Source organism: Clupea harengus, chromosome 12 (assembly GCF_900700415.2).
Source record: "Clupea harengus chromosome 12, Ch_v2.0.2, whole genome shotgun sequence".
NCBI classification, from domain to species: Eukaryota; Metazoa; Chordata; class Actinopteri; order Clupeiformes; family Clupeidae; genus Clupea; species Clupea harengus.
In genome coordinates, this window is record NC_045163.1 from 26,504,822 (window position 1) to 26,518,751 (window position 13,930).

The 13,930-nt window shown below is 43.6% G+C and overlaps 1 protein-coding gene across 3 annotated transcripts in view; it reads right to left on the reverse strand.

The window, feature by feature from the left end:
- The window catches only part of psd3l (pleckstrin and Sec7 domain containing 3, like), a 110,640-nt gene that overhangs the window by 35,132 nt on the left and 61,578 nt on the right, over nt 1–13,930 (reverse strand). For all 3 annotated transcript variants that reach the window (XM_031578136.2, XM_031578138.2, XM_031578137.2), the window contains 3 exons: nt 13,250–13,362; nt 11,973–12,031; nt 6,928–7,017 (listed from right to left, as the gene is read on the reverse strand). In XM_031578136.2, the coding sequence (XP_031433996.1) occupies nt 6,928–7,017; nt 11,973–12,031; nt 13,250–13,362 (262 nt within the window). The remainder of the gene's footprint in view (nt 1–6,927; nt 7,018–11,972; nt 12,032–13,249; nt 13,363–13,930) is intronic.

A 13,930-nucleotide genomic window follows, 5' to 3' on the forward strand; every position in this document is an offset into this window, starting at 1 on the left:
AACCAACAGCATAACTGGGTTAATAGGCCACCACAAGCATAACACATTTTTAAGAAGTCAAAAATCAAGGCATTTGATCTTCTTTACAATCAAAGAACCACAAAGAACTGTGTTCCAATTAAGAACTGTCATTTCCAACCATGTGTTTGAACATAAATGACCTGGACACATTTTTACTGTAAATGCAACCTGCCAAACACAACGACCTTTTATAGCCAAAGGTTAAGTTTGCATGGTTAATGAGCTGGCTTTTCTGTTGGTTATTGTCCTAATTAGCCCATACGAGGTTTCGAGGTCACTGAAGGTCTTTATAAAATTGTGCACAGGTCCACAATCCTCCCGTCCACAAAAGCTATACAGGTAGACCAAGACTAAAATCAACATCATTAAAATTTTACACTGCAAAAATACACAAAGATACACAGCTAATTGCCAATAAATAAACGTATAACTGTCAACTGGTTAAATCACACATTTACAACATCAAAAATTAAAAACAACTGGCCCCTCTGGGTTCAGCAACTTTGACACGTCTACAGAGAATAAAGAAATAATAATAATAATAATAATAACAGGCAGGCAGGGGGCACGAGGGGCTGGCTCCACATGAGAGGAAGTAACTGGAGCACGTCAAGACACTGGATCTGAGATGCATTGGCATAGGCCCTGTTTAATAATGCAGGAGACAGGCTGCATATTTTCCATATATAACCTGCCTTGGGTTGGCAATCAGCTGGACAATGGAGCTCCGAAAACATCGAGTGATCGGCTCGATGGACACTTGGTGACAGAGGACTATGCCATACCGCTCTGCCAGTCAGTCATTGTTGTCTTCTTTTGAACAGAAGGAGTGTGTGTGTGTGTGTGTGTGTGTGTGTGTGTGTGTGTGTGTGTGTGTGTGTGTGTGTGTGTGTGTGTGTGTGTCGGGGTGTCTCGTAAGGTCAGCATTGCAATATTTCACTGAGACGGAAGCAATGCCCCAAAAATACAGCAACACTAAACAGAATGACACAGGGGCCATCCTGACATGAATTTCTCTTTGGCTTTTATGTTGGTGTCTTTGGCAGACCCTGAGCTGTGCCATGGGTCGCAACAGAGACAGGACTTAAAAGTCTTGACTGGAAGCGCATCTGAACACATTTAGAAACAGGACTTAAAAGTCTTGACTGGAAGCCCATCTAAAACACATTTAGGAGACAGGACTTTAAAAGTCTTGACTAGAAGCACATCTGAACACATTTAGGAGACAGGACTTTAAAAGTCTTGACTAGAAGCCCATCTGAACACATTTAGAGACAGGACTTAAAAGTCTTGACTAGAAGCCCATCTGAACACATATTAAAATACATCTGAGGCTCAGAAGGCAAAACACATTACAAAGGGAGTCCAGCCAAGCACACTAGGTTTGAAATCATTTATCATGAAAGGCACACTTGGATAAACTATTTCTTCTGATTCCCTCCAGAAAATCTCCTGACTAATGAACACCACGGTACAAGCAACACCGTAACCTTAACCGCATCAATGCCACAGAACGATCCACCGTTGAGAGAGAATCCCTCTGATAACTATGGTCAAATGCACACGAGTTACACTTACACTGTGTATGGTTGCGTCACAAATACTTTTACTGGACTTGTCTACCTGGACTTCAACATTCTTACACTAACTGATCCCTGATAGAGAATCTATGTCTATTCACCGTTTTTATGACAGTGTTGTTACGGCCCTACTAATAAGGCCAGGGGGCTCCGCCCCTTTTGTGTTACGGCTGTTGTCTATCTGTCCTGCAGGGTGCTGAGTGCCGTTAATGGGCTGGCCTATAAGAGGCTGGGGTTTTGCCATCGACTCTCTCTCTCTCTCTCTGCTCCAGACTTCTGCGTTGCCGGTGTAGCGTACGGATTGTTCCAGTGGTGAGAGCCTGGGAGAAGACGTCCGGCTACGGACACACACACTCAATGCTTCCTCCGTCCTCGTGGCGTTTTACACATTTGTTTGTTTACCCCTAGACACATTGCACGACACTTTCCTTTTAATACATTATACTGATTGTTTTCCCCATTGTAAATAAACCCTTTTTAAGTATTACTACGGTGTGGTCGACCCATTTTATGTCAGGGCTGCCTTGAGCCAGGCAGTCGTGACAGTGTAAACAACGTTGCGAGATCCAAGGCGTAGCATTTTTATTTATAGAGCTCTGGCCCTGGGAGCAAGATGCCAAAGTCCCTGGAGTTGAGAACAGCCTCTAAAACCAAAAGGCAGGCACACATTCGAGGCTTCCTGAACTACAACAATTCAATTTAACGTCGTACTGTTTTTGAAGAGCAGGAGAACAGAAGAGCAGGGTCAGACGCATAAAGCATTTGCTACAAACAGTACTATCGGCTAAAGCTGGTCTCCATTTTTGCATTTAAAAGAAGGACGGAAAAAAAAACCACACTCAAACTTTATTACAGAAAAGCATTTGATCTGTTATTCATTGCCATACTATAGTTGCCAATGGCATGAGGTGCCACACTCAAATCCTTTCCTAACTTGCACTTCCTCTCCCTTCCTCTTCCTTTTTCTACCTCTCCTTCTCCTTCCTCTAATGCTATCTCCACTAACTAGGACTTAACTCGCACTTACAGTAGTTACAATCCTGCACTTTTTTATTTCTTATGTAAAATAGTATTTATTGTTACACTAGGTCTCTAGGGCTCGTAGCTTGATTGTTCTCTCCTTAGTACTTCGCTTTGGATAAAAGCATCTGCTAAATGACTAAATGTAAATATGAATCTCATAACAGCAAACAGGCCACTTCTTGGAAGACGGTAACGGTATCTTTCTAAAACACACATGTTCAAAAACAGACCTTCAACGTGGACAGGGGATAAACAGCACCTATCCAGTGACTGTGTCTAAACATTACGCCAATTAAGATCCGTAACCAACGCATACGGCCACAGAACAAACCACTCTTATCTAATGAACGCACCATTGTGTGCAACGGTAAAAAATTCAGGGGTACAGCTTTACTGCCGTCTCTTGTCACCTTTGAGTAGTATTGCAGCCAGGCAAGATAAAGAGAAAATTAGAGAGTGGTGTAACTTTAGTAGATGAATTGTAGCCAGGCCACCGGTAATGAAGTGACGGTAAAAGATCATTATAAATAAACAATGAATCGATTAAAAGATCTTCCGTCACAGGGCATTAATGGTACTTCACAGTTACTCAGCCAATCTAAGGATTACCGCCACACCTTTCCAAAGATACATTCATCTGGAATCATCCATACATTTAATGGTTAAAGCCGAACTTAAGGCAGAACTGTCAACAGCATAAGAAAGAAAAAAATGGTGGATTATAATGGTTAAACATTTAATGGTTAAAGCCGAACTTAAGGCAGAACTGTCAACAGCATAAGAAAGAAAAAAATGGTGGATTATATGGAAAGAACATACTCTGAGTCGATATTTTTGGATTAGGTAAGGAGAGGGCTGCTGACATGCCAGGTGATTGGGATGATAGCAGGTGAAACTGCCGTGGAGGAAGGGTCACGCTGGAAGCATAATATCTCTCTCTAAGTGAGCACCTCCAGCACGCATGCATATTACACCTACACGAGGGGAGACGGAAATAAAAACCATCGCCTGAGAATGCAAATACACCCTCCGCCTTTCACTCGGAGGGGGGGGGGCGGGAATAATGTACGAGAGGGACGTGTTATTAGACACCTTCCCTGTTGATCTAAACAGACACGATGGGGTTAGGAGAACATTCTGATATTCAGCCGTCGTTGCATGGAAACGACCTGGCAACACAGAGAGCTGTCAATCATGTCTCTGCGCGTCCAAGGCACAGGGAACATTAACATGCACGTATGAAAACACACAGGCTATCTGCACTGCTGCTTGGCTGCGTTCCGGGGCTCTCCGGAGCGATGTGCCGAGAACAGGCCTTCAATGCAAGCACATTTGTCACCAATTTACGCAAGTTCCTGCCGGCGCCAACCATGGAGCACTTCAAAAGGACAAAGTCATCCGTCAAAATATTCGGAAGACGGCTGGCCTGACTCCACGGAAAATGGGAGGCAGACGATCAAGGTCTAAATAAGCCGGGTTTGTGGGAAGAGCTTATTCATATCGATCCACTTCAGCCCCAGAAGTCCGGGCTAGATTCAGGCAATTTTGTGGTTCTGACATGCTGTGATACTTTTGAAAATGTAAACTTAACTTAAACAGTGGTTACAATAATACATAAGTAGTATGTATGTCATATTTATATTTTTCTCTCCATATAAAAAAAAAAATAATCATGCTGTGAAAAGTATTTTTTTAGTTGTGCCGGAATATGTGCAAGAACATATTATGAACCACAGTGACTAACTGTTTTGGTCCCTTGAAGTGATTCTTAAATCATCAGCTCTTAAGCCAGTCATATCAGTATCAACAGACATCAATGGGGGGGCTAATGGCCTTGAACCATGCATATGTAGAGCGGGACTGTTAAAACGTCCTCACCGTCCAACACAAAGCCTTTTGGAAAAGAGAAGACAGAAATCTCACAACACAAATCAGTGTCGCCAAATGTTCATTCCGAGATATAGTGAATTGAAAGGAGAGTGCATCTAAAAATGACCCACGTAGTATCTTTCTAATTTTGCCGTAAAGACATTGCTTAATCTCTAATCTATCCATTTCCAAAATAGTACACTGTACAACAACCTATAAATACGTTGCAGGCCAAAGTTTTCAAAGTTCAGTTTTCAGTGTATTTTTTTGGTGACACTTGTTTTGTCACAACAAAAGCTTTGGTTTTCCTTGGTCTGATCACTTCATGTTTGATATAGCCATATCAAAATAAAAATATACATATATACATAAAAATACTCATGACTGGCCATGTAACACTACCTTTGGCACACAGAAATGCAAGGTGTGTTCGTTGTCTCTAAATATATGTGAAGTATTTGGTTACTTTTGATCATAAACACCTGTAGCAAATATGTTATGCTAAAAATGTCAGCCTATACCAGCCTCTGTCAAACTTCTCTGTCCTTAGGCCCAGTCATGTCAGACTTGGGGGTTACTGCTGCTTCGGCAACACTCAAGGGGGTTCACCTGAGCCAGGCAGTGGCTACAGAGAGCTCAAAGTCTTCTGCAGAGATGAGCTGAACCATCTAATTACAGGAAGTGTAATTTTTGTTTACATTCCTAAATTTCAAATTTCAAAACACTTAACCTTGAATCAAAACAAGACGAAAATAGCCCACTGGATCTCTGGTCATCTATGAACAACTTTAACATTTGTTTTCCCTCTCCTCACTTCTCCAACAACAAATGTTCCATGACTCATTCCGTTCGCGTCTAAAAGCACAGAAGGCCGTAGGGCAATCTCGTCCCCCCCCCCCGGGACCACTGGTGATTGGGTAATGAAAAGCCTGCATAAAATGCCACTCTCATCCAAACTGGCACCTGGGTGAAGATGCGGAGGCACAGCGAGGCCATTCTCCTCGTCAGAGGGCGTTTGCGTGCCCATCACTTGGCCACGTTGCGTGCCAGACAATGTGCCAAGCAGGCCGTGGTCCATGCAAAAGACGATTTTTTTTTTGCTGTGTGTGCAAGGTGTGTTTCATCTTATTAAAGTGGAAGTGTAGAGAAGGAGTAGGCGGACGGAGGAGGAGGAGGAGGAGGGAGGGGGGTGGAGGTGTGGGGCGGATGATTTCATTATTTATGTCTGCTGAGAGGAGTCTCTTGGCAGGGCAAACTCATTTCCTTTTTGTCCTGGGCAGTGGAGCTTATGTCCAATAGCGTTGTGTTCTGGTCCGCCGGTGCTGGACTAAGCCATGGACACCCCTAATGTGCCATCAGTGGTGCTGGACTGAGCCGTGGACACACCTAATGTGCCATCACCGGACATGAAAGGAAGGCCGCGGGAGGCGGTATTCTGGGGGGAGGCGTGCAGCCTGCTCGCTCTTCATTGGAAGACTAATCGCAGCTGTCCAAGATGACTAACGCGCAGCATGTCCATTCTGATGCCACTGATGCACACTAACGCGGGACACGAAGCACAGTATCATGAAAAAGCGGTCCAAGAGAAGAAAAAAAAATATATATCTTTTAAAACACCCTTCAACTGTCATTGACTTATGAAATCACAACAATGAAATGAGTAACAAATAGAGAGGTGATCTGATGACTAAACATGACTCAAGAATCGCTTCATTTCTTAACCCTACAACATGCAGCAGAATTACATGTTGAGCTCATTTGTCTCGGATGGATAATTCTCCTTTTCTATTTTCAGAGTTGTTTGCTTCGGCACCATTTTTTTCCCTCGCCAGTCAAAACACAGCCACAAAGCCACGACCTCTGACCTCTGCCTTTGTTTGGGTGGCCTTGTTCCGCACGTGAAGCAGGTAATATGTGGGTCAGCGTGGACAGAACTATTGTGGTATTTCCGCTCCGCGGTAATGGAATCCACAGTGCTATTGTAGTCTAGGGCTCCTGTCTGAAGCGCCGCCCCATAGACCTTTCCCCCTGGTCTCCAGTGACAAAACAGACTTGCTCTAATTAATACGGGGGTAGAACGTTTTTGTCCTTTGGGGGTTGTAAGTCATGTGGAATATATCAGGTGTACAAATATCAGGTTAATGTCAGCTTGAATAGCGCATACAAGGACACTTGCTGGTTTGGGGAGATCAGATTATCACTGTGTACACGGGAGGGTGAAAATAAGAGTGTGTTTTGTGTTACCTCGTCCAATCGGAGTCTCCTCTTTCAAAATAACTATCCCTTCAAGCTCAGTTCTACACTCCATTTTTTTTTTCCAAGCTCATTTGTGTCCACATTCATTCTTTAGATCTACATTGTTCACGTTTCACTGAGGCTCATCTTGACTCCTTTCTCTGAAGGCCGGTGGATGAGGGGCAACATTTGGACCTACCTTCAAGACGTCTTTCGGGAAATCTTGCCCTTCGTTGAGGCCTTCCAAGTTATTGATGAATTCCTGACATGTCATCTTCTTCCCGATATTCTGCAAGACAGAGGGGAAGACACTCGTTACATTTGAACAGCCACGCATCACCCCACCAAGGCCTTGTTAACACCCCCCCCCCCAAATCACCAGTGCACCTACTGAACTGCCTGACAGCTACAGAGAGCCATCCTTAAATGATTTCACGTTCACACAACAGAGGGCTGGTCACCTTCACTGAAGAGACATATTGCCATCACCTACGGGGAGACTTGATCTTAAATATATGAGGATCAATATGTATGGAGAGCTTGACGATTATGTACAGACAGCGATCTATAAACCACATTGCGCAATCAGCTTGGCAAATATACGACCGTTTGAATGCATTTGCATCATGTCCAATGGACACCAGGCAGAGAGGCTGACCACCTCCATTACAAAATATAAAATCACAATACTGTGATTTCTCTGTAAAAACCAAACACAGAGGGAAGGCCATTGGGAAACAGGCTGGAGAAATAAGCAGGGTATTGCAAATCAGCAGACATATCATTTGTATATCAACGATATTTAACTATATATAACAATCTTGCGTGTCATAATTAACTGAAGTGCCAAGTGCATTTTTCATCACCGACCGACGTGCACAAAGTTCTAGTCAATTAGTCGCCTGGAAACATTTCTTGTCTTTCCAGGTGGCCATTTCATCACTCTTGCAATCATGGTTTTGACTCTGAAAAATGACACTAGAAGCCTCAGTTGCGCATACTGTATGTTTAATGCAAAAGCAAATTACGAAGGCATCAATGCGCACTTCAGATAAATACAGTTTTCACTTAATCTCATCACGCATCTGATGCCACTACTATGACATTTACATTTAGTCATTTAGCAGACACTTTTGTCCAAAGCGACGTACAAGGGAGAGAACAGTCAAGCTAAGAGCAATAAAAAGCATGGTGTAACAATAAATACTACTTTACATGAGAATTAGAAAACAACGACCTAGAAACAAGGAAAAAGAAGTGCAGGAATGTAACTGCTGAAGTGCAAGTTAAGCGCTGGTCAGGTGCCAGTTAGGAAGGGAGGTGCTCTCTGAAGATGACCCTCCGATCATCAAGTCTTTGGCCATTCACTACAATGGTCAACACAATGACGACTCATTTAGCTTTGACAGTTATTTGTCATTCTACAACCAGCGAAACTTCTGAAGCATCTGTTTTAAATCCACTCCAATTACTATGTGTTATTATTTCCTGCAGAATACAGTTTAAAAAAAGACGTCCAACCAGTTATTCAAGCAGTTAACATGGGCTTGGGAGTGGTGTTCATATGAAAAGATCTTGTGCATGACATCAAACTGTCACTGAGCAGGGTGAGGTAATTAAGCTCCAGCAAACTTGGCAAACACAAGCGTGCGGCGTGGCTGCCTGGGTTTCACAGGAGAAAACAAACTGCTGGGGGGGGGGGGGGGGGCTCAAGGACAGCGCGGAGAAAGAGTTGTTTTTTTCTGATTAGTCTCAGCGGTGGTAGACCGCCTTGAGCAGCACATACTGACAAAACTCTTCAAATTGGAAAGTAAAGAGACTTCACCGACTACACAAAACAGCATTAAATGTCATTGGAATGAACGTCACCGTGCACAGAACCACTTCATTTGGGATGCGATGTATGACGACGTACTGTAGCTGTTGCTCTCTGCTCAAGCACCTTGACTGAAGTGTGCTGTGCATTGAGGCCCGTACTCACCCACCACATACCTTTCATCATCATGACAAGGAGACACTCGTGCTTTTGTCATTTATGTCAAGTTCGGGTCTACGTTTTTTTTTTTTTTTTTTGAGTTTGCACTTTGAGCACAATGGCTTCCATTACTCTGCCCATATTTCCAAGCCTTGTTATTCATCTCCGGCCATAATTAATACTTGGCACCCTCCGCCCTCCACTCTCCACCTCGCATTAGACAATTACTGCAATTACTGCAGATTTAACATGGATTTCGACCTTAAAACACAAGATCACTGTCAAGAGCTCTCACGGGATCCGTTTTTCTTTCTGCCTGCCTGCCAGCCTGCGTGCGTGCGTGGAGAGACACAAAGGCTGAAACAAACGACTGTGCGGAATACTAAAATAATGAGCAGACGGTGTTTGTTCCAACGGGTTTGCAGTCACAGCCAGCACCAGCCGAGTAAGTAGGTGGACAGCAGTGACGAACGCTCCGACTGGCACAAGACATAAAAAAAAAGAAGATAAAAGCTGTACAATCTCCATTTTGAATGATCAAATGCAGAAGGAGCCTGGAGTGAAAGAGAACCCACAAGGCTTTTTGATTTTGACATGAAGCGTCTCGTACACAAGCAACGGACTTTTATTTTTCTTTATTTGACCCTGCAGTGCCAAATGTCTTCTTACATAACATTAATGTACAAAACTCTTACTTGGCCATGTTCTTTCACTCAAAATAATTTATATTAGTTAATAATATAAATCCGTTGTGTAACTATGTGACTCTGGTTAGATTTTTTGGTTGTTTTAATTCATTTCGAATATCAATATCAAGCAACAGGCGCTGCATTAACAGCTCAGACACCCCAGACCAACCCCCCCCCCCCCCCCCCCCCCCCCCCCCAGCCGCCACGCCACGGGCAGCCAGTCAATACCTGACCAGTGTGAACGCAGGCGCTGTCCTGATGAAATCGCTCCCTAGCTAGCGACACAGGACACACACACACACCACACACACAGGCCTGGGTCCTCATGGGTCCTCATGCGTGAGGCGCCTCTAAATGTGCCCGATAATGACATGCGACGGGCCGCGGCTGCGCTCGTTTGTGGCACTTCAGCCGCCGGCCTGGACCTGTTAGCATTTTAATGACACAGAGGACGGGGGTGGGACCCACTCTCCTCCTGGAAAGAGGGGGAAATCAAAACCCAGAGGGGGTCTAAGGGGATCAAGTTAATTAAGAAACTCACCCCCCACCCCCCCATTTCGCTTCACTTTATTTGATCTGTGCAGCACTGCGTCCCAGGGACAGATGACTGGGCGAGATACAGCAGAGTGCTGTTTATGAGATAAGGGCGTCAAAACAGGTGCCTGAATGTGTGCGGGCTGTGATAGCTCTGCAGGAGTTTCCACAGAGGAAAGGGAGCACAAGAAAGACTGAAAGAGAGAGAAAAAGAACGACAGAGTGTGCGCACGAGAAAGAGAGCGAGAGAGAGAGAGAGAGAGAGAGAGAAGAAATGGGAACCTGTTCAATGAAACTTTAATTCATTGCTTTTCACTTTTTGCTTGCACAGCTGCGCAAACCCAAAAGCAGGACGGCACTTCCCAGGGTCTTTTCATACGGTTAGGACATGAAGAACACTTTTAGAATCTCCGTGCCTGTCTGCCAAGGCCACTGTGGCATAGGTGCAGTTTATATAAGCAACGGCACCAGCAAATGAGCTCATGCTCTTAGTACGTATGGACTATAATCTGAAGTGTTAAATTAGACTGTATTTATTCAAGCCTACGTTTTATTGAAAGCATACATATTAGGAAAAAGCATAGTACTGAATGAATATTTAAATATATTTGGTCTTATGCATACCTCTGAATATCCGAGACATTGGTTGTATTCGTGAGGGAAGCTCCCGGTGCAAGGAAGCCCTATATGCTCACTATGCAAGATGCATAGGGCTCCGCAGATTACGCAATATACGGCACGACGGCACTCCTCATAGGCGCACATCATTTTATAACAAGACAACGATTGTCTAGTCTCTCAGTCAAGGTTTAGTTACACGTCTAGACCAATGCAAGATGGAAAGCAAAGAGTTTAAAATGTTAAATCAGCCACGCTGATAAAACAGCATTTTATTTTTTTTAAACGTATGACAGGAAACAGGGGGAGCCCGTTTGAATGAGCCGGATGCAACTGATGAAATGAATAATAGTATTGTTATCTATAATTTACAGGTGCTATGCACAAGTACGACAGTAGAGGAACAGCCTCCTTGTTCTTAGACCGGCAAATGGAGCAAACGGTTTTAAAAGGAGGGAGGGTTGCAGTGGGGGTGGGGGGGGGAGTACTGGGGTGTCAGGTGTGACTGTGTGGTTTACGTGGCGCAGGCGTCAGGAACGGCTCTGGAAGCTCCGAATGCTAATTGATCCATCAGTGGCAGGATGGCGCACAAACAGTTCCGGAATAACCAGAAGAACGCCACCATGGGAAGTAAATGAGCTTCGAATGAGGCCCATTGACTGCACATAAGGCACCATGTGACTTCCTCAGCACACATCCGCTGAATACATCAGCCAGTTTTCAAAAAGCAATTGGAAACCAAACATATTTATGTATTTTTTTAGTTTTTAAATCGAAATGCTCCAAGTGTTTAACTACAGAGGTGCATGATGGTTTAAAAAATGTCCTCAAAACAAGATGTTTTTTTTGGGCTGATGTAACTGAATGCTGAATATATCAACCACTTTCAAATATCGATTTCAAACTGACAAACCGCTTTTTTTATGCATTTTTTTTATGAATGCTGTAAGTGTTACAGAGGTGTAGGATGGTTTAGCAATCCTGCCAGAGGAGAGAACGAGACGGACGGGCTGGTTTGGTGCTGATGCAGGGCCATCGTTCCCTCTTGTCCATCACACACTACGCTCCGGGCAGCCTGTGAACAGCCATGGCTACAGAGGCACCATATATAAAACACACAACCGGTGGGGTTCAGGAGGGCCACGAACTTCACCACAATAGTGTCGACTAAAGCGGGATCTGAGTGTGTGAATGTGAATCGTCAGGAAATGTCACTGACCACATTTGCATTTATGTAAATTGCACGATTATACATTCAGAGAAGTTAATATTAAGATTCTACTTGAATGCATCTGACCACAGTGGAAAAGGGTTTAAATGAGAATCAGATTTTGTTTTTTTCTAGCTCTGAAGACCGAGTCTCTACTTCCTCAAGCCTGGCCAAAGAATGCAGAGTAGATTTGAGCGAGAGGTGATGGGAATACTTACATGGCCATGAAGGTCGGTGTTGAGCAGCATCAAAGCACAGGTAAGGCAATGCACTCCATCTGTGAGGTGGAAACAGACAGCGATTTAGCATTAGCATCATCTCTCACCACTACATCCTTTCAATCAGAGATGAGTAAGCATTAGCATCATCTCTCACCACTACATCCTTTCAATCAGAGATGAGTTAGCATTAGCATCATCTCTCTCCACTACATCCTTTCAATCAAAGATGAGTTAGCATTAGCATCATCTCACCACTACATCCTTTCAATCAGAGATGAGTTAGCATTAGCATCATCTCTCCCCACTACATCCTTTCAATTAAAGATGGGTTAGCATTAGCATCATCTCTCACCACTACATCCTTTCTAGTGTTCAATCCACTCACAAGAAACCTGGACTTTTATAAGGCGTTTACCAAACCCATTCTTCACACAACATTTATTTAATGTAGAGTGAGGGCTTATCAGTCTAACCATACAACACCACGGCACACTGCTTCACTGAAGAGAGGGGGGATTCGGCCTCAGGCACATTTAATTTGAATCATGTTTTTCAAAACCAGATCACACACACACACACAGTGTGGAAGTACATGTTCTGTATGCTTAAGAGTCTAAGGGAAACCGCCAACACCAGTATGTTGATCACAACATCCATCTCCACGCAGGGCCAACGTGTAATATCAATTCCATGGCAACAGTCTTAGCAACAAGGAGACCGTTTTTGCTTTCACCAAGCTACTGGTCACAGAGACTTTGTTACCATGACGGTTGGTTGCTATGGAGGAGACATGACACTCAAGCGAAGAACAAAAAAGGTAGATGGACAGAACAGACAAGTCAGTTGGATTTCACTGATATGGACCATGAGGATAGACTGTAAGCCAAACCCAGTTAAATCGTCAAATAGTGACATTTCAGTAAGTCTGATATCAGGGGGGGATTTAATGGAATACATCTACACATCTACCCCCCCAACCACCCACACACACACACACACACACACACACAGCAATTAGTCAACTTAATTCCAAGTGATCCCTGTTAAGTCAGAGTTAATGGCTCAGATCTCATGGGAGCAGAAAGTAAATGTCATAAACATCCACATTCATGAGATGAGACACGATCGGACAAACACAGCTCTTGAAACAGCGCCCCCTAGTGCCACTCAACCAGCGCTACACCACCAAATAAAAGGAGGAAAAGGCATTCGAGAGAAAAGAGTCACATTAGCATATCTCCAGTCAAACAGCCGAGGTGAGGAGTGATCGGTACCTTGTGAGGCGATGATGGAGGGGTTGCAATGGTAGTACCTATTGGAGTAGTGGATCAGAACCCGCTCTCTCTCCTGGGTCTCACCCATTAGTGCAAACGCTTTCAGAAAGGTTCTAAAGAGAAACAGAGTTAACACAACCTGTGTCAAAATGGATGAACATTTTATACTACAAATACATACAGATTTTTATGTGGAAGAATAACAATGAAGTAATGACAATTAAATGAAAAAGGAGTAAAAAAACAAATCAACAAACTAACATACATAATACTAACACCTACCGACACAAAAGAGAGAATACCTCTGGTTATATGATCAAATCTTTTCTCAAGAAAACAAATATAATATAATATGGCCTTACCAGACTATAAGCATGGTCTAGGGTGATATGAAAGTAACACAAGTATCTTCACAAGTCATGATTCAGACCAGTCCAGTGGGGACAGTGGTAATATTAATATTTGTTTCACCAAAGATAAAATTTTAGGTTTGTGTGTGTGTGTGTGTGCATGCGTGTTTGTGTTTTACACTGGAAACTACACAAAACGTTTTATATGTGTGTGCATGCGTGTTTGTGTTTGTGTGTTTGCATATGTGTTTGTGTGTGTGCATGTGTGTTTGTGTTTGTGCATGTGTGTTTGTGTGTGTGCATGTGTGTTTGTGTGTGTGCATGTGTGTGT